Genomic DNA, 23,176 nt, shown 5'->3' with positions numbered 1-23,176 from the left:
CAATCTTTACAGCACACCTCCCCACACTGAACCCTCCCACCCCAATCCTTGCAGCCCACTGCTCCCCATGGACCCCCCACCCTGCTCCCTGCATCCCCGGGCCCCAGCACCTTACACTGCACGAGCACATGCAGGGACCGGTTGGCTGAGCCGTAGATATTCACCGCCCTGCACTGATACTCCCCAGTGTCCCCCGGGCTGAGATTCGGCAGCTCCAGCCACCCGGCTCTTTCCTGGCCGGGGCTCAGGGACTCGTTCCCCTTGGCCCAGCTCAGGGTGGCCTGGGGGTTGCTCTCAGCGGCACAGCCCAGGCTCAGGGAGTCGCCCTCGCAGGGCTCCAGAGACACGACGTCGCCCTCGGCTCCCCATGCGAGCGGCTCTGGAAGAGACGAGCAGGCGGTTTTGACCCCACCAGAGACCCCAGCCCAGGAGCTGAGATGCAGCCACCTCTGCGGTGGGACATGGGGCTGGTTTCATGGGGTCACCTCACCCGGTGCTGGGATGCAGCCACCTCTGGGAAACCACACAGTGTCGGTGCCTTTCCATGGCTGGGGTCTCTGTTGCAGAGCTCGCTCCCCACCCCCTCTCCTCCCCGCTGCCCAGCGCCCCCTAGTGCTGCCCCAGGAGTTGCAGACAGAGGGAGCCGGTCCCGCCCCCCCCACCTCCCTCTCTGCAGCGTCCTCGGGGTCTCTTCTCTGGGCACAGATCCGCTTGGCCACGGGGGCTACGAGTGAATCGGTAGCTTGGGGAAGTAGCCTCTGGCCCTGCCTCTTCTGCCTGAGGCCCCACCCCCACATGGGACCCCAAAGCCCCACCCCTCAGTGTGCCTGCTGGTCGCTGCCCCCTGGCTGCCCGGTGCCTGGCAGGAGGTGGGAATGGCCGAGGCCCAGCACCAGCGGTGCCATGGGGCAGGCAGCAGGGCCCTGTGGGCAGAGGGGGCCCCAGGTGCTGGTTGATTCCCAGGGCTCGCAGCCTCTCACCGGGGCGTCCGTTCCTGGTCAGCGTGATGTTGGGGGGCCCGGGCGGGTCTGCAACACAAACCAGATGAGGGTCAGGGGGTTGGGCAGCTGGGGGGGGGGGGGGAGGTTGCCAGGGAGTTGGAGCCATTCACACCCGAGGGGGGGAGCAGCCCCAACACCATGAGGCTCGGGAAGGTCGTTGAGAAATCAGAGCCTGGAGACTGGCAGCCCCCAGGAGCAATGGGGAGAGGCCAGCGCTGCAGGGCAGTCTCAAGTGACAGTGGGGAGGTCTAGGTTGGAGATTAGGAAAAACTGTTTCCCTAGGCGTGTGGGGAAGCGCTGGGCTGGGTTCTCTAGGGAGGGGGTGGAATCTCCCTGCCTAACGGGCTGTGTCTAGACTGCACCCCTTTTCCCTAAAAGGGATGCAAATTAGACACAGCGCAATTGCAAATGAAGCGGGGATTTAAATCTTCCCCGCTTCATTTGCATAAACATGGCTGCCGCTTTTTTCCGGCTCGGGGCTTTGCCAGCAAAAGGCGCCAGTCTAGACGGGGATCTTTTGGAAAATAAAGCCTTTTCCGAAAGGTCCCTTATTCCTCTTAAAATCAGGAATAAGGGATCTTTCGGAAAAGGGTTTATTTTCCAAAAGATCCCCATCTAGACTGGCACTTTTTTCCGGCAAAGCCCCGAGCCGGAAAAAAACGGCAGCCATGTTTATGCAAATGAAGTGGGTAAGATTTAAATCCCCACTTCATTTGCGATTGCGCTGTGTCTAATTTGCATCCCTTTTACAGAAAAGGGGTGCAGTCTAGACACAGCCGAGGTGTTTGTCTCCTCTTGACAACGCCCTGGCTGGGCTGATTGAGTTGGGTTGGTCCTGCCTGGGGCAGGGGGCTGGACTCGATGCCTCCTGAGGTCTCTTCCAGCCTGTGGTTCTATGATTCAGCCTCATTCACAGTCTGGCTGGCCATGAGGGAGTGGGGGGTTGGAGAAGAGCCGAGTCCCCGCAGCGACTGGGCTTGCCTGGGCCAGACTGAGTGGGGCAGAGCTAAGGAGACAGCAGGGGCCTGGGCTGAGCTGGGGCAGGGGCAGGGCCACGGCCCCATGGCAGGGACAGGCAGACGTGACTCAGCCACAGGGCTCTGCTGGCAGTGGGGCTGCAGCCAGAGGGGCCAGAGAAGCAGCCCAGGATCTGGAGGCAGCGCAACAGAGAGTGGAGCTGGGTCGGGGGCTGGGTGCAGGGAGCAGCAGTGCAGGCCTGGCAGGCCAGACTTGGAGGGGATCATAACCCCAATGGGGGGTGGGCTGCCGACCCTGGAGGGAAGGGCCCTGCCGCCCAGAGCAAGTGTCCCAGCAGGCCGGAGAAGGGCCTAGGCAGCCAGAGTCTGAGGGGGAGGCCTGGGACCTCCCAGGAGCAGACTGTGACCTGCCCTGACGCCCCAGACATGCTGCTTGTGAGGCTGCGTCTACACTACAGGCTTCTTGCACAAGGGAGCGTCCGCAGTGCAAAAGTGCATTGGGAACGCGATGCGCTTTTGCACAAGAGAACGTCCAGACTGCATGGCCGCTCTCTCCCAAGGAAGCTCTGATTGCCAGTCACAGAATGGCCACCAGGGCCCCCGTGTCTCTTCCCACCGGCCGTACAGCTCTTGTGCAAAAAGGAGTTCTTCCTCGCAGAAAGAGGAATACCTACACCGCAAAACCCCTCTGTTCTTTCGCTCCACTGTACATTTTCTTGTGCAAAAACATGCTGGAGGTGAGAACACTCCACAAGTTTTTGCGCAAAAACTCTGCAGTGTAGACACAGCCTGAATCTCCAGGCCACAGAGCGGCTGGCGTCTTGCCAGCGAGTTTCCTCATGTTTGCTTATTCTCTTTTTACACAGTTGAGTGTTGAATACATGGCATTGGCTTTGAGCCGGGTGTAGCCCTCAGGGAGCCAGGGAAGCGTCCGTATGAAGAGCCCCTCCCCTCTCCGCCCCCAGCATCTGGATGTAAGAGCGGAGCTGTTTAAACGGATACTGGATACACATGAGATTATCAGTGACATGCGGCTGCCAGGGAGCCGGCTGCCGCCCCCGAGGAACCGGGTGACCGCTGGAATTTTCCGCAGTTCCAGGATTCCCCAGTTACATAAGAACGGCCAGACTGGGTCAGACCAAAGGTCCATCTAGCCCAGTATCCTGTCTGCCAACAGTGGCCAGTGCCAGGTGCCCCAGAGAGGGCGGACTGAAGACAATGATCAAGCAGTTTGTCTCCTGCCATCCTTCTCCAGCCTCTGACAAACAGAGGCCAGAGGCACCATTCCTACCCCCTGGCTAGTAGCCTTTTATGGACTTAACCTCCATGAATTTATCTAGTTCTTTTTAAAATGCTGTTATAGTCCTAATCTTCACAGCCTCCTCTGGCAAGGAGTTCCACAGGTTGACTGTGCACTGTGTGAAGAACTTTAATTAGTTTTAAACTTGCTACCCATTAATTTCATTGGGTGTCCTCTAGTTCTGATATTATGGGAACAAGTAAATAACTTTTCTTTATTCATCCTCTCCATACCACTGATGATTTTATAGACCTCTATCATATCCCCCCTCAGTCTCCTCTTTTCTAAACTGAGAAGTCCCAGTCTCTTTAGCCTCTCCTCATATGGGACCCATTCCAAACCCCAGATCTTTTCTAATGCCAAAATATCTTTTTTGAGGTGAGGAGACCACATCTGCACACAGAATTCAAGATGTGGGCATACCATAGTTGTATATAGGGGCAGTAAGATATTCTTCATCTTATTTTCTATCCCTTTTTAATAATTCCTAGCATCCTATTTGCTTTTTTGACTGCCATTGTACACTGCATGATGTTTTCAGAGAACTAGCCACGATACCGCCAAGATCTCTTTCCTGATTAGTTGTATCTAAATTAGCCCCCATCGTATAGTTGGGGTTATTTTTTCCAATGTGCATTACTTTACACTTATCCACATTAAACTTCATTTGCCATTTTGTTGCCCAATCACTCAGTTCAGTGAGATCTTTTTGAAGTTCTTCACTGTCTGCTTTGGTCTTGACTGTCCAGTGGTCCCCAACCTTTTTAGGTTGTCGGGCGCCAGGGGGCGTGGCCGTTTGCCCGCCGGGCGCCAGGGGGCGGAGACCGGGGGGCGCCCCCCCATCCACGCGCCCGGGGGCGGGGCCCCACCTACCGCGCGCTCGGGGGCGGGGCCCCCCCATAGCTGCGTGCCCGGGGGCAGGGCCCCCTCTAAGGGCCGCGCGCCCGGGGCCGGCGCTCCCCGCCACCCCCTCCCTCCCGCCGAGTCCCGCGCGCCCGAGGCTGGCGCTCCTTTCCCCCCCCCCCCCCGCCGAGTGCCGCGCGCCTGGGACCGGCGCTCCCCCCCCTCCCGCCGAGTGCCGCGTGCCCGGCGCTCCCCCCGCAAGCGCCCATGCGCCATGTGCCCGGGGCCAGGCCAGCCCCGAGCACCTGGCGGGCGCATTGAAATGCCCCCGCGGGCGCCTTGGCGCCCGCGGGCACCGTGTTGGGGACCACTGGTCTTGACTGTCCAGTGGAACATCCCTGCCCCGCAGTGGGAACACCCGGCCCTGCCCCGGTGACACACCAAGGTTAGTGACGAGCCCCAGGAGCCCCAGGCCCAGCCTTGTTGGGGTTCCCGGGGCTCTGCCACACAGGGGAGCAGCAGGGGAGCCCTTGAGGGCAGGGAGGCCTCCGGGTACAGGCCGTGGGAGTGGGGACTCTCAGCCTTTCGCTGGCCCATTTCACCAGGGCAGTGGAGGATCTAAAAAAGTTCCAGTCAGTAGTGGGACTAGTCCCTGCTCACGCTCCCCGGGCCCCTGGCTGCGAACTCAGCCGGGCAGGGACCGTTCTGCACATGCACAGCCCCATGGGCGGCAAAGAGCAGCAACAGACCCACCTGCGCCCGGCCCGAGGCGCCTGACGTGACCCAGTTCCTGGGTCACACCAGGAACCAGAACAATGGGAAACTCAGCCCAAGTGACCAAACCAGCAACCTGCTGCCCAGACATGTCCTGGATCCTCTACTCTAACCCCTCCCTTACTGCCAGCTCCAGCTGAACGGCAGCCCCCACCAGGGACGCCCGACACCCTCTCCTAGCTCCATGGCCTCCCGCCTTGGTCCCTTTCTCACAGGCCCTCCTCTCTTGTCCCAGGCTCCACCGGCCAGGCCCATGTGTTATGCAGCAGGGACACGTCTGCACCACAAGGGCAGCCAAAAGCAACACCCAGAGCAGCCTGATGCTGGTACCCGCTGGCTAGGCCTGGCAGGGTTCATCCAAGCTGCTGTCAAAGTCCTGTGGCAGAGGCTCAGGGCTGGGTACCTGGGTAGGGGTGGGGATCAGTGAAAGGGCTGGGTGCAGAGGTGGGTGGGAGGATCGGTGAAGGGGCCCGCGCAGGGCTGGGGACCGGAAGGGCCTGGGGACCGGTGGAGGGCAGAGGTCACTCACAGACAATGCGGAGCTGAAGGGTTCTGCTTGTGGACGGGCCCCATTCTGGGCCGTAAGTGACGGTGCAGACGAGCTCTTTGCCATTGTCCCCCGGGCTGGGCGTGAAGCTGAGTGCGGAGCCGTGGGCCCAGGAGCCGTTCTGCAGCCGGGCGGAGACGTCCCTGGCCGTGTCGCTGAACGGCCCCGTCCAGGTGACGCGGGGCGGGGTCCCGGCGCAGCGCCCGGGGGCCGTGCAGGTCACGTTCACCGGCTCCCCGGCCAGCAGCTTCCCTGGGAGCCCCCGCACTGGCGAGGTCCGGATCTCTGGCTGCGCTGTCAGGCCTGTGACATGGGAGAGAATGACCAGGGGTCGTGAGGTCTGCTCCCCTGGGGACACCGGCCCCGACGTGCCCCAGGGCAGGGGCTGGCTGGGCAGGGAAGAGGGAGGATAAATAGCAGGGGCTGCAGGGCGGTGCGTGCGCTGCGATTACCTGGCACGGAGATGCTGAGCACAGTGCTGGTGCCATCGCTGTTGTAGCGGTAACTGTATTTCAAATCCCCTTTCTCCATTCTAAAGACATATGTCTCTGTGTTCGCCCGTCGGGCGTCGCTGATTTGCAGGGAGCAGTCGCCCCGCGCTGGATCCCCCGCCAGCCGGAACCGGCCCAGAGTGTCCTGCGACACCGGCCGGCGGGGGTCACTGCTGGCCACGGGCGGGTCCGAGTTCGGATTTGCACCAGCCCTGAACCAGTGTCCATTGAGCGGGGCCGACCGATCCCCAGTGAAGTCGTCTGGGTACCTGAAGGTGAAGCTGCAGGGGACCAGCGCGCACAGACCCGCCTGCACCGACACCCACCGCTGCGCCTTCAGCTCGAATCCGTACAGCTGGGACAGGGACCCTGCAGGGGAGGAGAGCGCGAAGCGGGACCCTAGAGCGGCGGGTCCTCGCGGGCACTGCCCGGCCGCAGTAGCTCTGGGGGCGGGGCTGGAACACACCCCTCCCCCCGTGGCAGTGTGATAGAGGCGTGTCCCGCCCCGCCTCTCAGCCAATCGGCGCCGGCGAGGGGCGGGGTCTCCTTCCACCGCCCGGAGAAGCGCTTTTCCGCGGCCTGAGACCCCGCCCCTCCCCGGCGCTGATTGGCTGAGAAACGGGGCGGGACAAGCGTCTGCCAACAGCCGTGGCGACGCGGGCTTCAGCGCAGGGGCATCTAAGGGGACGGGGGGGGGCTCCCTAGGCTGAGCTAGCCGTGGGTGGGCTGTGGGGGCAGGGCGGGCCCTGGGGACTCGTAATGGTTTATTTACATATTTGCATATTCATCATTTTGCATAATGAAATATGCAAATGAAATGTTACCAGTCCGGCAAAAGTTTGTGAATGGGTTTGCTGGTGCCGGTATCAGAACGGTTGGGAACCACGTCCTAGGGAACAGGGTCTGCCCCCCACCCTCAGTCCTGCCGGTGCCCCCCCTCACTCCCCTCCTGCATCCCCTTCCAGCCCCGCCCCAGACCCCCAACCCAATCTCCCTCCATTTCCAGCCATTCACTGAGTTGCCCCCCCCCCCCCCGACTGTGGGTTCTCCCCTCCCCCTGTAGGTGCCACGTACTTACCCCTCCAGAGCAGGGCAAGGATCAGGGACCTCAGCAAGGCCACAGGGGAGGTAGCGCTCCCTGCTCTCTGGGGGATCCCCTGAGCTGGCAGCTCCTGGTCCCTGGTGTCCTTCTGCGGGGGCAGGGCTCCGGCCATGGCTGGGGTGTGGGGCTGACCCAGACCTACGGACAGACGGGGGTGGGTCAGTGTGAGAGCGCAGGCTGTTTGGGGGCACAGTACTGCCCTGAGGACTGTCAGTGCTGCCAGGCTCTGTGGGGGCTGCTCTGGGGCTTCTGGTAGCGCGATGACCCCCCAAATCCCCCAACGGTCCCCAGAGATCGAGGGCTAAAAAATTCTTCAGTTGCCTAAATCTCAAGACTTTCTCTGACTCACACATTCTGAGGGCCCCGCGGTGCGGGAAGCCGGTGGGGGTGCCTGGGGCCTGCTCTACTCCCACTACCCTGATCCTCCATGGGAGCAGGCTGGGCTAAGGGAAGGGCCCGTCAGAGACCTATTTGAATGAATGCAAAGCAGCAGGGCCGGCGCTGGGCCGCTCAGGCGCTGGCGCAATCGGGGGAGGAAGCTCTGCAGCCCCTAGGGTTCCCAGATGGTTGAAAGAAAAATACCGACCCCCCCCCAAAAAAAAACCCACCGGGAAAAAATTCTGTTGAAGGGATAAAAAATAAAGGGGGGGAGACCGAAGTTGTTGAGCAAAAAAATATTAAAATAAAACAGCGTTAAAACAGCATGTCCCGTTTAAGTGCAGGGATAGGAATAGGGGAGCGGTTGAGCACTAAGATCCAGGGAAAGCTTTGCTTCCCCTAGGTCCGTGGTCCCCAACATGGTGCCCGCGGGGGAATTTCAATGCGCCCGCCAGGTGCTCGGGGCTGGCCTGGCCCCAGGCACATGGCGCACGGGCGCTTGCGGGGGGAGTGCGCTTGGCGGGGGGAGCGCCGGGCGCGCAGCACTCGGCGGGAGGGGGCGGGGGGGAGCACCGGCCCCGGGTGCGCGGCGCTCGGTGGGGGGGAGGAGCACCGGCCCCGGCTCCGGGCGCACGGCACTCGGCGGGGGGGGGCGGGGAGCGCCGGCCCTGGGTGCGCGGCCCTTGGAGGGGGCCCTGCCCCCGGGCGCGCAGCTATGGGGGGGGGCCCTGCCCCCTGGCGCCCGGCGGGCAAACGGCCACGCCCCCTGGCGCCCGACAACCTCGAAAGGTTGGGGACCACTGCCATAGGTCTTTTGCCCGGCAGCCATTTTGTACTGGCAGCTTTGGAGAACCAGGTAAGCATGGGGGCTGGCTGGGGGTGTTGGGGGCCAGAGGGAGGCTTGTGGGGTCTGGGGGTGGAGGCCGGGTGCTGAGTGCATAGGGTTGCCAGGTGCCCAGCATCTTCGCCTCCTGGCCGGGAAAAATTCAGAAAACACCCAACATTTTAGGTATTTAGGTATTCTCTGAATTTTTTTACCAGCCGAAAATACCAGACTGTCTGGGTGAATACCGGACTGTCTGCCAGACACCTGGCAACCCTAGCAGACCCTGGCAATAATATTTCCAGGCACACTGGGGGGGGGGGGGGTCGGGGCGGGGCGGAGGGTCCCAGCTGTCCAAAGAAGAGCTGGGGCAGTGCCCGTCTCTAACCAGGGAATAGGAAGCCCCCAGGGATTGCAGCCTGTCCTCGCTTCTGGGGATGCTCCTGGAGCAATGTCTGATGATGCTTGAGGGAAAGGGGGTGACGCTGGCAGCCAGCCTGGGCCTGCCAAACCAGCCAGACCTCCCCCCACAGTGTCATGGCAGTGTCCCCTGTGAGCTGAGTGCTTGTCTGGGTGCCCAGGAGAGATTCAAATGCCACCCACAGTGTCCAGAGCCAGGAGCAGGTTTTTCTAATGGGGTGCATGTCTGAACATGCCTTGGTGCACATGACAAAATTTATCCTGCACATGGATGAAAAAGCTTAGAGGGAACCTTGGTTGCTGGTCTGGGGGGCTCATCATATCCCTGGGCTCTGGCTTGGCTCTGACCCAGCCCCATGGAAGAAGGCAAATGGCTGAGCTCGAGAAATGGGCCTGACAGAGCTGCTATGACCTGGTAAAGCACCCGGGAGGTTGGAGGCAGGGGTGGGAGTGGCTGACCTGTGGCAGCTGACACAATCTGGGATCTCTGGGGGATGGAGCGCAGAGGTGGCCGGGACGGTGGGGGGGACCCGAGGAGGAGGGTGCCCCTGGGCAACCTGCTCCCGAGAAGCATTGTCCTGACCCCTGGGGTCCCCCTGTCCTGCTTCTGATTCCAGCCTCACCTCTGAGGCATCAGACAGGCCCTCAGAACCCTCCCTCCCAGGCCCACTGCTCCCCTGCACACACACGGCCATCTGCCTGAGGCAAACAGTCAGAGAAACTTTTCACCTGGTCACAGTAGCACTGACTAGCCCCAGACAACTGCCCAGTCACACTCACCCCTTCACAAACTCTACACATGCCTTGGAGCTGTGTTACAACATCAGCCTGGTTAAACACATCTGCCATGTCGTAATCACCCCACATACCCATGCGGTTACATACTGAAATCCCAGGAGAATACAGTCTCTTGAGTTCTTTTATTTTCTTGAGCTGAAGTTCAAGTCTGGCAGATCTCTCCTCGGCTTCTGCTATCTTCTCTGTATGTTTAGCTTCTAGCTTCTGCTTTCTCTGCTCAGGTAGCAGACAAAATTCCTCCACTTCTTGCTTATATTTAAGTTGCAATCTCCTCACTGGATCCTGCACTCCCATTTCTTCTGCAGCATCTCTGGCCACTAACAAAGATCTCAGCTCTGGCTTAGAAGCTTTCTCTCTAACCTCAGTGTCTCTCTCCAAACACAAAACTTTTAGAGCCTTTTTGTCCAGACTCTCATACTGTTGCAGACTCATTGCAGCGTCTCTTTAACCAACCAAACTCTCAACACTCACAAATCAAATTTAGAACAGTGTGGGGTCCTGATCCAGAGTTTAATTGACCGAGATCTGTGGATCCTGCCGAGGGTGTCTGCTCAGGGCGAATTGCTCAAAACAAGGGCTCTTTACAGCCCCAGACTGGAGACCTTCCCAAACAGGCCATAAACTGGTCACACCAAGCAAAACCCCTCAGAGACCCCGCCCTCTTTATGCCACAATCAACCCCAGGCCTAACACACAGGTGAGGGGTTATAGAACCCAATCCCACCTACCCCAAATGGGTCTTTCCAGTCCCAAAGAACCAACCAGTGGATGGTTTCGAGAGGCTTCAAAGGGACTGAGGATTGTTTCAGATGAGGCAGCAAAAGTCAGAGAACTGGAGCAGTCTGGTACCCAAGTGACTGTATGTGACCAGCTTGCTGGGAAGTCGGTGTGTGTGGGACAGGATTGTGTCCAGGTCAATGATGAGAGTGGGGAGCGTGTGTCAGATTCAGGGGAAGGTCTGTGTAGCTAAGTGTGTGGAGCAGAACAGCCGTGTGGTTACTCTCTCTAGGAAGCAGGAGATGGCAGGTAAACTCCCGTCTCTAGACACTGTGGACACTTGTAATTGATCAGGGAACTTAACATCTGATTCCACGTGGAAGCAGAGGTTGGAAGTGAACAGAGAAGAGGTTTGTGAGTCTACTGCGTATTGTTGTTACCCCAGGGATTGGGGGGAGAGGGAGGATTCCATGGCCATTGTAAACAGGGAAGACACACCCAGCCAGCCCTTTGTCTCTGGGATAGGGAGTTCAGGATTTGAACCCACAGGACAAGGGGTGGGGCAGAACTTGCTTTGGCAAAGGAAAATTGCAATTTAACTCCGAAGGGCCAAACCTACAAGGGTGTGGAGCCAAAGATACGGCATGATGACAGAAAGTCTTGTCAATATACACTTGCTATGGAGCTGTTCTTGTTACTGATGTTAACATTTGTAACCAATGTGCCCTGGTTACCAAAGATTGTAAAAATGTATCATGTGCGTTCTGTTTTGGAAAGCCATTAACCCTGTCAAGACATGTACCAAATGAAAGACTTTGTTAAAGGACTTTGTGATGGTGATATTTCATGGTTAATGCCTGTAACTGGTCTTGGAACTTCCGGCCATAATGTACTGATTCTGGCCATAAGGTACTGTGTGGAAAAGGAAACTGAGGCATGCCACCATTTTGTTTTCATGGCTAAGGGCCAAGATGCCTATACTATGAGAGGTGGGAATACTGACATTAACACAATGTTAATTGGCTTTCAGACCGTTGCCAGAGCTGGCCTGGATACATTTACTATTTTCTTTAGCTCTCGGCAAGATCACCTGACACACATGGGGATCATGCTACAAAAGCAGATCCGATTGGCTGTGGTTCTTACCAAGTTTTACCTTGGGTTTACAGAACGGTGCAAGGACATGGTTGTCACTCTGACAGACCTTGCAAGGAGGAAGCCTGTTGTAGGCAAGCCTGGTTGTCATACACTTGTCCAGTTCTGTGCTCTTGTTTCTAATATTGGATTAGGACCTGTACTGACACAGAGCCAAAACATGGGGAGGCCTGTGATGCCCTCTGTGATGTTACTGGCATCACTTCTGGCATCAATGTTGTGTTGGGGGTGTCACGTTATTGGATTTTAAAGATCATTGCTGCACCCATGGGGAGGCTGTTTGCTCCAAAGTATGTACAAAGGGGGCCATGTGAGGTGTCAAATGAAAGCTTGTGTTGTACTGATTCTGAATAGGCTATTCATGTACTTGTGCGATATCTGTATGTGGAGTTATAAACATGTACACTGTGCTCATGCTGGAAGATCCTATGTTTGAGGCAGAGCAATGGGCAAAGAATGTTCAGCCAGTGACTGTGCTAATTAGCCAGGCTCCAGGGACAAGGCTCTCAGAGAGGCCGATACACACCTGGAAATCTGGATACCTGCAAACCAGCCAGTATCTGATGATGGCTGACATGGGACACAGGGACAGGTCACTGGGCCATGTGACCTGCTCTGGCCCGGAAGATGCCAGGAGAGGTATATAAATGCCATGTGGCGAACTCCATTTTGTCTGCAATTCTGCTTCTTTTCCCAGATGCTGCCTTGCGAGGGACAGAGAGCCGGGAAGAACCGTGGACCCGTCCTGACATAGGATGTACCCCAGAGACTTTTAAGATAGCAATTTATAACATCTCTGCTGAGAGCCTGCATCAAGAACTGGGTGATTTGATGCATGTGATGTATTCTCCTTAACAGCCTCACTCTCCTGCTTTTCTTTCTTTTAGTAATAAACCTTTAGATTGTAGATTCTAAAGGATCGGCCCAGCATGATCCTGTGGTAAGATCCAAAGTGTAAATTGACCGGGGATTTGTGACTGGTCCTTTGGGACTGGAGAGACCCGTTCGGGGTAGGAGATTGGGTTCTGTAACCCCTCACCTGTGTGTTAGGCCTGGGGCTGATTGTGGCACAGGGAGGGCTGGGGTCTCTGAGGGGTTTTGCTCAGTGTGGCTGCTTTGTGGCCTGTTTGGGAAGGTCTCCAGTCTGGGGCTGTAAAGAGCCCTTGGTTTGAGCAATTCGCCCGGAGCGGTGCCTGGTCCGTCACAGGCAGGCGACCGGCCTGGCTTGGCAGGGAAAACCTCGGCGAGCTCAAACACGCAAGGGAAGCTCCCAAGCAGGGGAGAGGTGGCCAGGGGACCAGGGAGGAGGAGGAATCTCTTGCTGGGACAGGCAGGGGAGCAGGCAGGGAGGCCAAAGCGCAATTGGAATTGCCACTGGCCAGGGATGTGACGGGAGCAAGAAGGGTTTCTACAGGCCTGGGAGCACTAGGAGGGGGGTCAGGGCGGTGGTGGGGCCCTTACTGCATGAGGGAGGTGACCTAGTGAGAGATGAGGTGAGAAAAGCTGAAGGACTCGAGGCCTTTTTGCCTCCGTCCTTGAATCCAAGACCCAGGGCTGGCAGAGACCCAGGTGGCGTCGAGTCCAGCCCCCAAAGCCGGACCAATCCCAAGTGAACCTGCTCAGAGTCGGATCCCAGACCAGCTGTGGGCAACCGTTTACCAGGGGGGCCTCTTAGTGAATTTTGTGATCACAGGCCAGCTCCACCCCACCCCCGCTCCTGTAAGGGGTGAGGCCGGGGCAGAGGGGGCAGGGTGGGGTTCTGGCCTCCCATCACAATTGTCTGGACTCGGGGCTGTGAACTGGAAACAGCAAAGGGCTCGTGGCCCCAGCGCCTGCCAGAGGAGCCCCACGACCTGCAGCCACGAGCCATTTAAACAGGATCCGGCTGCCTGAGCCACCGCCTGGAAAAACAGCCAGATGCAGCCCTCAGTGTTAGGTGCAGATCACAGTGTTAGGTGGGCCAGAGCCGGCCCCGGGCTACAGCCGGATCACAGTGTTAGGTGGGCCACAGCTGGCCCCAGGCTACAGCCAGATCACAGGATTTGGGGGGCCACAGCCGGCCCTCAGGATGCATCTTGCTCAGCTCAGGCCCGGACTGCTGCACTGGGCAGCACGGTGTGGGGATGAGGGCGGCAGCCCTTGCTGGAGAAAGAAGAGGTTCGGGGCTGGCCAGACACAAATCCCTGGGGCCAGAGCTGAGGGATCCGCGGTGCTGAGGTTGTTGGCTGATGTCACTGCGGAGCCTTTGGCCAATATCTTTGAAAACTCGCGGCGATCGGGGAGGTCTGGACAATTGGAACAAGGCAAATGCAGGGCCCGTCTTTAAATCCAGGGAACTACAGCCCGGTCAGCCTCACCTCAGTCCCCGGAAAATCCTGGAGGGGAACCTCAGGGGACACATTTGGAAGCCCTTGGAAGAGGGGAAAGTGATCAGGAACCATCAACATGGATTCCCCCAGGGCAAGTCCTGCCTGGCCGACCTGGCTGCCTTCTGTGATGGATTTCACTCTCTGCAAGGTCACCGATGACACTGAGCTGGGGGAGAGGGAGCGAGGCCGGGGGCAGGGCCAGGGCCCAGAGTGACGTAGCAAAATGGGGGGATTTGGCCTGAGGGAATCTGAAGAGGTTTAAGAAGGACAAGTGCAGAGCCCCGGGCTCGGTGTGACCACACCAGAGCTGCAGGCCGGGGGCAGGGCGGTTCCGTGAGGGCCAGGAAGGACGGAGGTGACTGGAAGGGATCCGGAGGCGAGGGGCCCGGACGTGGGGGTGGCCAGTGGGGGAAAGAGGAGCTGGGCCAGGGTCTGCAGACCCTTGCGAGGCGGCCGGACAGAGGGAGACGGGCTGGCCCCTTCGCCGCGAGGGGCCCAGGTTCAAAGTGCAGCGGAGCAGAGCGAGACGGGCTCTCGGGACAGACACTGCGGCCGGGAGTGTCACAGGCCAATGGGCCAGACGCAGGGGAGCTGCTCCCCCTGCCGGGTCTGTGTCCCGCCCGCCCCCTTCGCACTGACCCACATCCGTGGGGTGAGCCCAGCCGCGGGATAAGTTCGCAGCATGTGCCCCCCCGGGGTCTCTGTATCTGCCCCCCTGCAGTGACTGCCCCTCCCAAGCCGACCCCTGGGGAGGGGCACCCCTGGCAGTTCCACTTCCCACAGCTGCCCATAGCAGGCAGGGGGCTCAGAGAGGAGAGCTGGGGGGCCCCTGCCCTCTATGACTCCTCACCCGACAAACGAGGTCTGAGCCGGCTCGGGCTGGAGGGGCCCTGGCAGAGCCGTGGGGGAGAAGCCGAGGGCTGGGCTCGCAGGCAGCTGTGGGTTGGGGTTGAGGGGCACCCAGTCTCTGCAGACCTACTCACCCCTGTGGCTGCAGCGAGGGGCCTGGCTCTGGCCCGCGATCCTACAGCCGGGCTCCTCAGAGTCAGCGACTCGGTGTCTGGGGAAGCGTCAGACACAGAAAGCAGAAAGCAGAAGTTTGCACTTCGTGGGCGGGGGGGAGGCTGTCTTGGAAACCCAGCCCCGGCATCCTGCCGCCTTCCCCTCCCTCCGGCCGGGGCTGCTGGCGGCCTCCCTGCAGCAGGGGCAGGCTACGCAGTGTGTGTGGGGCTGGACATAGAACCCAGGAGTCCCGGCTCAGAGCCCCTCGACACCCCCAGCTCGGACAGAACCAGGAGTCCTGGGTCTGAACCACACTGCTCTAACCACTACACCGCACTCCCCTCCCAGAGCCAAAGACAGAAGCCAAGCATCACGAGTCTGAACTACTCTGCTCTAGCCACTACACTGCACTCTCTCCCCAGAGCTGGGACAGACCCCAACAACCCCGCTCCCCACCCGATTCTCTCCCTTTATTGCTCTTTTTCCGGTGGCACAACCCAAATTTCACACCAGCAGCTCACACCTCCTGTGTATTGTTCAGGCTGCAGGCCCCAGTCACTCACCTGGAGCTGAGATGCAGCTGCTTCTGGGCCGGAGCAGGGGGGAACAGTGCCCTGGAACAGCAGGGGCCAGCTGAGGCCGGGTGGCGAATCCCGATCCGGTGGAGCGAGCCGGGCGCGTGTGGAGATCGGGCTGGTGGGGAGCAGGCATGAGTGTCGGGCGGGGGCTGGGGTGAGGCGAGAGATTTCTAGGCAGGAAGGGGAAGTCAGCGGGTGACTCTGGTGCTAGGAGGTGTTGCACAACCCAGTTCCAGTGGCTGGAGATCTCGGTGCCTTCACCGGAAGTGAGAGAAAGTCACAGATATGGGCCAGCTCCTGCGGACAGCCGGCTTCTGCCCACCTGTGATGGGGACTGGCTGGGGGAGAGGAGCAGGGCCCGGGCATTTCCCCTCCAGGGGGCACTGGCCCCGATGCCATCGGGCCTGGGCCTGGCCGGCTCTGGGGAAGGGATGGGCCCGGTGCCCACCCCCGGGGGAGCTCTGAGCAGGGAAGACGTCGGCAGGTGGGAACCGGGCCATTGAGCACAGATGTTTGTTTCTGTCTCTCAGTTCCTCAAAAGCCTCCCAGGTCCCGGGGCAGTGAGCCTGGGGGGGCCCCAGGGGTGTGACTCAGGTCGCTGGCTGGGGGAGGTGAGGCAGCTGGGTTCCCTGCAGCCTTTGGAGGGGATCCTTGGAGGGGAGCCACAGCTGAATCTGGCTTGGGCCATGGAGATTTACACATGGGCTCCCTCCAGTGCTGAGATGCGGCTGGCTCTGGGGTGGGGCGGGGGCAGTTTATCCAAGGCTCCTTGCCCAGAGTTGAGAAACAAGGGGTTGTAAAGCCCCTGGAACTAAATGAAGCTCAGATCCCCTGGCCCTGCCCATGGCTCTCGGCTCTGGACCCCGCGCCGTCGGGCTGCTGGGAAGCAGCTTGCTGAGCCGATCTTGCACAAGAGGAAGTTTCCAGTTGGTGAGTTTGCGCCACCTCCGCCCCCGGCCCCCGTTCCCAGCCGGGCGGGAGCCGCAGAGAGCAGGTGAGCGTGGTCACAAGACGTGAAGGGAGACAGCCCAGGGCAGACCCCTGCTGGGACTGCGGCAGCGAGGCCTAGTGGTTATAACTAGCGTGTTGGGTGCAGGGTGGGAGCAGAAATTGGAATCTGGGCACTTTGGAGGAGCCACTCGGTGCCCCCTCCCTGAGAACCAGACGCTGCCTCTTCCCAGGCCTTCGGAGGGGTCTCTCTCCCTGGCCCCGGGACCCCAGGGCTGGAGAAATTTGGTGCCCCAATGATTAGTTGGGGGCCCCTGGCTGTCTGGATCCAGGCAGAGCCCTGCACCTTGGGCTGAGATACGGGGTAGGGCCCCCCCAGCCAGGCCAGCCCCTGCTTTGGCGAGTTCCCTTCTGCTGCCACTTCATCCCCATTGGGTGTCCGACTCTCTGGAGTTCACTGCATGTGACGATCCGCCCCCACACATTGCTGTTCCACCCGGGGGGGGGGGGGGGCTGCATCCCAGGGAGCCTCTTTCAAACAGGTTTGTTTGTTGCATTAAAATGGCTGCACCAGCCGTGGGTTGTGTCACCGACTCATAGGCCCCGGGTCTCTCGGCTCCACACAGCTCCTGTGCCCCTCCCCAGAGGGGGCCACATCTCAGCACTGTCACAAAGGGGCATACAAATATGGAGCGGATGTTGAACGCAAATACCTCGTGATGCCAGCAATAGAAGTGCCATGAGAATGCCTGTCCTCATTTTTAGGTGCCATTGTACGCAAGACTGAGGCAGCATTATCTCCTGTCAGTGTAACCAGACTGGGGTGTCTGAGCGATTGGCTGAAGAAGAAGTAGGACTGAGTGGACTTGTGGCCTCTAAAGTTTAACAGAGTTTCATTTTTGAATGCAGTTCCTTTCTATGCATCATTCTACATTGGTAAGCTCTACTTTCATGCTACAGAGATTGCGCTTCGGTGTGTGTACGAACTGAACTGAAATATTCAACTTCTGTTGTTTTTTACAGTGGAAATATTTGCGATTTAAAATCACTATAAAGTGAGCACTGTAGACTGTGAATTGTATGTTCTTACTGAAACCAATATATATGAACAGATAGAATACATCCAAAATACTGAAAGAAACAGTACTCTGTTGTTCAACAGTGCAATTCATCGTGTCAGTAATCACAATTAATTGATGTGACAATTGTTGAAATTGTTAGACAGTTCTATTACACACATATTACACTATCATAAAAGTGAGCATTATTCGATATGTCTTTATACAACGTATGTGTATCTACATGTGTAGATATAGAATAATAAATATATAGATGCACCCTCAAAGTTATGTTTATAGCTACATACAAATCTTGAACACCATCAATTCAGCATTTCTCCAGAGACTGAACACTTGCTCATAGGCTGAGATCTTGTCTGTCTTTGTGTAACTGCACCATCTGGTGGTTCCTTCCAGAACAGCTGGTTTCTTCTGCCCCATCTCTCCCGTACTGGATTCCTGGCCAAGACTTAGGCCTGGAGGTCTGAGAATTGGTGCGAGCCTGGACAGGTCTCTCCATCGTTATCCCCTGCACATTGAGACCACCAATGGAACGCTGATCAGACAGGGGGCCCTATAAGTCTTAATTCATAGAGCAAGCGGGCGTCTTCTGCAGGAAACCACATGCTGCCAGCTTCCTCTCCTGAGCACTGTCAAAGGACTCATGGGAACAGTTCCGTATATCGGGCGACCTGAATGTGGGGGGGATGCTCTTTGGTTGCATCTAGACTGGCAAAAACTTTCCAGCTGTCTACACTGGCCGCTTGAATTTGCGCAAGAACGCTGACGATCTAATGTAAGATTGTCAGGGTTCTTGCACAAATACTATGATGCCCCAGCTCAGGGATAAGCCCGCTTGTGCAAATGTTTTTGCGCAAGAGGACCAGTGTAGACAGGGAAGAACTGGTTTGCGCAAAAAAGCCCCGATGGCGAAAATGGCGATTGGGGCTTTCTTGTGCAAAATCGTGTCTAGACTGGCCACGGATGCTTTTGTGCAAAAGCACTTTTTGCGCAAAAGCATCTGTGCCAATCTAAACACTCTTTTCCGCAAATGCTTTGAACGGAAAAACTTTTCCGTTAAAAGCATTTGCGCAAAATCATGCCAGTCTAGACGCAGCCTTTAGGTATTGAGGCCATGAGAATGGGCATATCTGTTATCTGCCCATAGCCACCAGAAATTTGTTCTGATACAGCTACCGAACAACATAGCCTACACTCATCATCACAACTATCCCACCGCTGACACCAGAGTCAGCTAGTCCTCAACGCTGGGGCTGGATCAAAGTGATCATCCCCTGAAGGGAAAAGGCTCATTGTCCTATTCCCACCCTAGCTAGAAGAATAAATCAAAACCAAGAACTTGTCAAAATATTTAGCTTATGGAAAACATTTTTAAAACATTGGGGGTAGAACCAAAAATTAATATTTTCAACTTAAAAGTAGAAAAAAAAATCATTTGCAGTCAAACCAAATATACAGTTTTCTGAAAAATTCTGTAAACTGAAAAGAAAAAAACCAGTAATTTTCAGTCAAAACAAAAGAGAAATGGTTGATTTTATTGGTGAACCAAATATTTGAAAACATAGTGTGGAGTCAATCTAAAAACAGAACTTGAAAACACTTTGGGGGAACTAAAAGTTGGGGCGAAGGTTGAAATTGGATCATGTCAATATGAAAAGGTTCAGTGAAGCACAAAGTCAAAAATAATTTGGTGTCTGGATGAGACGTTTTGTTCTGCTGTCAAGCATTTTAAACAGTTTTTAATTCAAAAGGTAAAAGAGAAAATGTCCAACCATATCATGGTGTCGAATCACGACAGTGAAACATTTCTTTTTTGGAACCCCCTTAAAGGAAACGTTGGGGTTCCTGGTTTGTGGAATTTGGGGATTGTTTGGCCCCAAATGAACAACTGAGCGAAGTCAAGCGGGATTCAAACAAACTTTTGGTGTTGGTGATTTTTCACTGTGCACCACAAAAACGCTTCTCTGTGACACTTTAGCCCCGAGGTGCCTGGGCAGGGGCGTCAGAGCCGCTGGGCTGGATGCCCTCTGGCAGGGGTCGGTGAGTAGGATCAGCTGGTCTGGTCTGTTCTAGAGGGCCTGGCACTGCACTTGTCATGGAGGGGTAGCATTATTGGTTTGATCCCAAGGGGCCAGGAGGAGACGGGATACCAGGCTAGAGGGGCCCATTAATGTTTGGCGCCCAAGGGGCAGGGAGCAGGCGCGATACCAGGCGAGATGGGTCCATTGGCCTCACCCCAGGCAGCAGCCCCCAGCTGAAGTCTTGTTCTCTGTTTCCTCAGACTGATGAGATTCCGATTCCGTGTCGGCTCTTTGATGGCTGAGGATTGGCCAGAGCTACACAGTGGACCGGGACACTGAGGATCCTCTGCCCCCTGACCTGTCCTTCCTCCTGCTTCGATGGCAGCAGCAGGGTGTCCTGGGAGAGAAAGAGATTCTGGGGTATGTATGTGGTGGGCAGTCTGGACAGAGGGAGGTGGGTGTCCCACTGGTACAGGGCTGGGTTAGTTTGTTAGTGGGGTAGGTGTGTAGATAGATGATAGGGAGGTGGCTATTGGTAGGTGGGGAGGTCAGCGGGTATGTAGATGGGTGCGTAGATGGGTGGGTATATAGATGTGTAGGTCGGTGGGCAGGGAACTGGGTGTTTGGGTAGAGGGGTGGGCTGATGGGTCGATAGGTCGGATGGGGCCAGCGGCGGATTTACCGTCTGTAATAGAGCCAGGTGAGGTAATAGGCCAGGAACAATCCAGTCACCATCAAGACGAACTTGCAGCTGATTTCGATCAGTGTCCGAGTGCGGTCACCTGTGGGAACAGGAACCCTCTGAAACTCTGGGACCCCTGCCCCGAGCCAGCCAGCCCCCGCCTGGAGCCAGGTTAGAGCCTCTTCGATGTGATGGATAGGAGGAGTGTTATCCTTGTCTGGGCATCCTAGCAGTTGGTGAAAGGTGTTGCAGGGAGGCAGGAGAGCCAATGGGAAAAGGTGCTGAGATTTGAACAGAAAGGGACCCTGCTGGCTGTCTGTCTTGGTGTGAGTTAAAACCAGGAAGCAGGCGGGGGGGGGGTGGGGAGGCGGGGGGCGAAAAAGACTAATTGAACTGGCAGGGATACCATGCCTACAAGAATACTGGGTATAAAAATGGCCTGGACCTTAAAGTAAGGATACGTGAGTAGATGGGGAATGTTTATTTAGACACCAGGTTATTTTCATTGTTTTGTTGTTTTGTTTAACTCCTCTGTGCTAAGTCCATGTCCCCCATCCACTGTAACTTTAAAGCTGAGTCCCAGGGAAGAAATTCTTTGTGCTTTAATCTGCATCCCCACTGACAACGCCATCCAGCTCCCTGCAGCCCAGCGCCCCACAACGCCCCCGCCCTGCTTCCTGCAGACCAGTATCTCCACTAACCAACCTGCTCCGCTCCCCGCAGCCCAGAAACTCCCCCACTGATCCCTCCACCCTGCTCCCTGCAGCCCAGGACCCACTGACACCCACCCTGTCCCAATCCCTGCAGCCCAGGACCCCCAAACACCTCCTTCCCCACTCCCTGCGTCCCCATGCTCCCAGCAACTTACACTGCACGAGCACACGCAGGGCCCGGCTGGCTGAGCCATAGGGATTCTCCGCCCGGCACCGATACTCCCCAGCGTCCTCTGGGCTGAGACTCGGCAGCTCCAGCCACCCGGCCCCTCCCTGGCCAGGGCTCAGGGACTCGTTCCCCTTGGCCCAGCTCAGGGTGGCCTGGGGGCTGCTCTTAGCGGCACAGTCCAGGCTCAGGGAGTCGCCCTCGCAGGACTCCAGAGACACGACGTCGCCCTCGGCTCCCCATGTGAGCGGCTCTGGAAGAGACGAGCAGGCGGGTTTGACCCCACCAGAGACCCCAGCCCAGGAGCTGAGATGCAGCCACCTCTGGAGCAGAGCACAGGGCTGGTTTTATGGGATCACCTCACCTGGCACTGGGATGCAGCCACCTCTAGGGTGCCTTTCTATGGCAGGGATCTCTGTTGCAGAGATCAGTCCCTACCCCTTCACCCTGCTACCAGCGCCCCCTGGTGCTGCCCCAGGCTCTGCAGACAGAGGGAGCCGGCCCTGCCTGTCCCACCTCCCTCCCTGCTGTGTCCTCAGGGTCTCTGCTGTGGGCCCAGACTGGCCTGGCCACGGGCCACGTGTGAATCAGTTGCTTGGAGAAGCAGCCTCTGGCCCCGCCCCTTCTGCCTGAGGCCCCACCCCCACCAGACCCCAGAACCCCGTGCCCCACTTTGGGGGATGGTCCCCCAGCCCCAGGCTGCCTGAGTGCCTTGTGCCCAGTGGGAGGTGGGCATGGCCTAACCCCAGCGCCAGCCTGGCCATGGGCCAAGCAGAAGGGCCTTGTGAGCAGAGGGTGCCCCAGGCGCTGGCTGATTCCCAGACTCGCGGCCTCTCACCGGTGCGTCCGTTCCTGGTCAGCGTGATGCTGGGGGGCCCGGGCGGGTCTGCAACACAAACCAGACAGAGGTCAGGGGGCTCAGCAGCCTGGGGGGGGGGCTGCCAGGGAGTAGGAGCCATTCATCCCCGGGGGGGGGGGGGGGTGAGCAGCCCCAACACCATGAGGCTGGGGAAGGTCGTTGAGAAATCAGAGCCTGGAGACTGGCAGCCCCTAGGAGCAATGGGGAGAGGCCGGCGCTGCAGGGCAGTCTCAAGTGACAGTGGGGGAGGTCTAGGTTGGAAATTAGGAAAAACTGTTTCCCTAGGCGTGTGGGGAAGCGCTGGGCTGGGTTCTCTATGGAGGGGGTGGAATCTCCCTGCCTAACGGGCTGTGTCTAGACTGCACCCCTTTTCCCTAAAAGGGATGCAAATTAGACACAGCGCAATTGCAAATGAAGCGGGGATTTAAATCTTACCCACTTCATTTGCATAAACATGGCTGCCGCTTTTTTCCGGCTCGGGGCTTTGCCGGCAAAAAGCGCCAGTCAAGACGGGGATCTTTTGGAAAATAAAGCCTTTTCCAAAAGATCCCTTATTCCTCTTAAAATCAGGGATCTTTCGGAAAAGGCTTTATTTTCCAAAAGATCCCCATCTAGACTGGCGCTTTTTTCCGGCAAAGCCCCAAGCCGGAAAAAAGCGGCAGCCATGTTTATGCAAATGAGGTGGGTAAGATTTAAATCCCCGCTTCATTTGCAATTGCTCTGTGTCTAATTTGCATCCCTTTTACAGAAAAGGGGTGCAGTCTAGACACAGCCGAGGTGTTTGTCTCCTCTTGACAACCCTGACTGGGCTGATTGAGTTGGGTTGGTCCTGCCTGGGGCAGGGGGCTGGACTCGATGCCTCCTGAGGTCTCCTCCAGCCTGTGGTTCTATGATTCAGCCTCATTCACAGTCTGGCTGGCCAATGAGGGAGTGGGGGGTGGGAGAAAAGCCGAGTCCCCGCAGCGACTGGGCTTGCCTGGGCCATACTGAGTGGGGCAGAGCTAAGGAGACAGCAGGGGCCTGGGCTGAGCTGGGCCACGGCCCCATGGCAGGGACAGGCAGACGTGACTCAGCCACAGGGCTCTGCTGGCAGTGGGGCTGCAGCCAGAGGGGCCAGAGAAGCAGCCCGGGATCTGGAGGCGGCGCAACAGAGAGTGGAGCTGGGGCGGGGGCTGGGTGCAGGGAGCAGCAGTGCAGGCCTGGCAGGCCAGACTTGGAGGGGATCATAACCCCAATGGGGGGTGGGCTGCCGACCCTGGAGGGAAGGGCCCTGCCGCCCAGAGCAAGTGTCCCAGCAGGCCGGAGAAGGGCCTAGGCAGCCAGAGTCTGAGGGGGAGGCCTGGGACCTCCCAGGAGCAGACTGTGACCTGCCCTGACGCCCCAGACATGCTGCTTGTGAGGCTGCGTCTACACTACAGGCTTCTTGCACAAGG

At 57.8% G+C, this 23,176-nt stretch overlaps 1 protein-coding gene across 1 annotated transcript in view; it reads right to left on the bottom strand.

Moving 5' to 3' along the window:
- Positions 1 to 23,176, bottom strand: part of LOC102446180 (uncharacterized) — a 40,751-nt gene that overhangs the window by 5,718 nt on the left and 11,857 nt on the right. Inside the window, exons 5-14 of the mRNA XM_075908237.1 lie at positions 21,723 to 21,770; positions 20,874 to 21,137; positions 20,006 to 20,105; positions 19,643 to 19,720; positions 9,526 to 9,896; positions 7,012 to 7,173; positions 5,895 to 6,302; positions 5,425 to 5,745; positions 981 to 1,028; positions 116 to 379 (exon numbers count right to left, since the gene is read on the bottom strand). Coding sequence (XP_075764352.1) covers positions 116 to 379; positions 981 to 1,028; positions 5,425 to 5,745; positions 5,895 to 6,302; positions 7,012 to 7,173; positions 9,526 to 9,896; positions 19,643 to 19,720; positions 20,006 to 20,105; positions 20,874 to 21,137; positions 21,723 to 21,770 — 2,064 coding nt within the window. The remainder of the gene's footprint in view (positions 1 to 115; positions 380 to 980; positions 1,029 to 5,424; positions 5,746 to 5,894; positions 6,303 to 7,011; positions 7,174 to 9,525; positions 9,897 to 19,642; positions 19,721 to 20,005; positions 20,106 to 20,873; positions 21,138 to 21,722; positions 21,771 to 23,176) is intronic.

This window comes from Pelodiscus sinensis, chromosome 24, assembly GCF_049634645.1.
Source record: "Pelodiscus sinensis isolate JC-2024 chromosome 24, ASM4963464v1, whole genome shotgun sequence".
Lineage (NCBI taxonomy): Eukaryota > Metazoa > Chordata > Testudines > Trionychidae > Pelodiscus > Pelodiscus sinensis.
The sequence above is the reverse complement of the archived record's forward strand: the minus strand, read 5'-3'. Positions and strand labels throughout refer to the sequence as shown.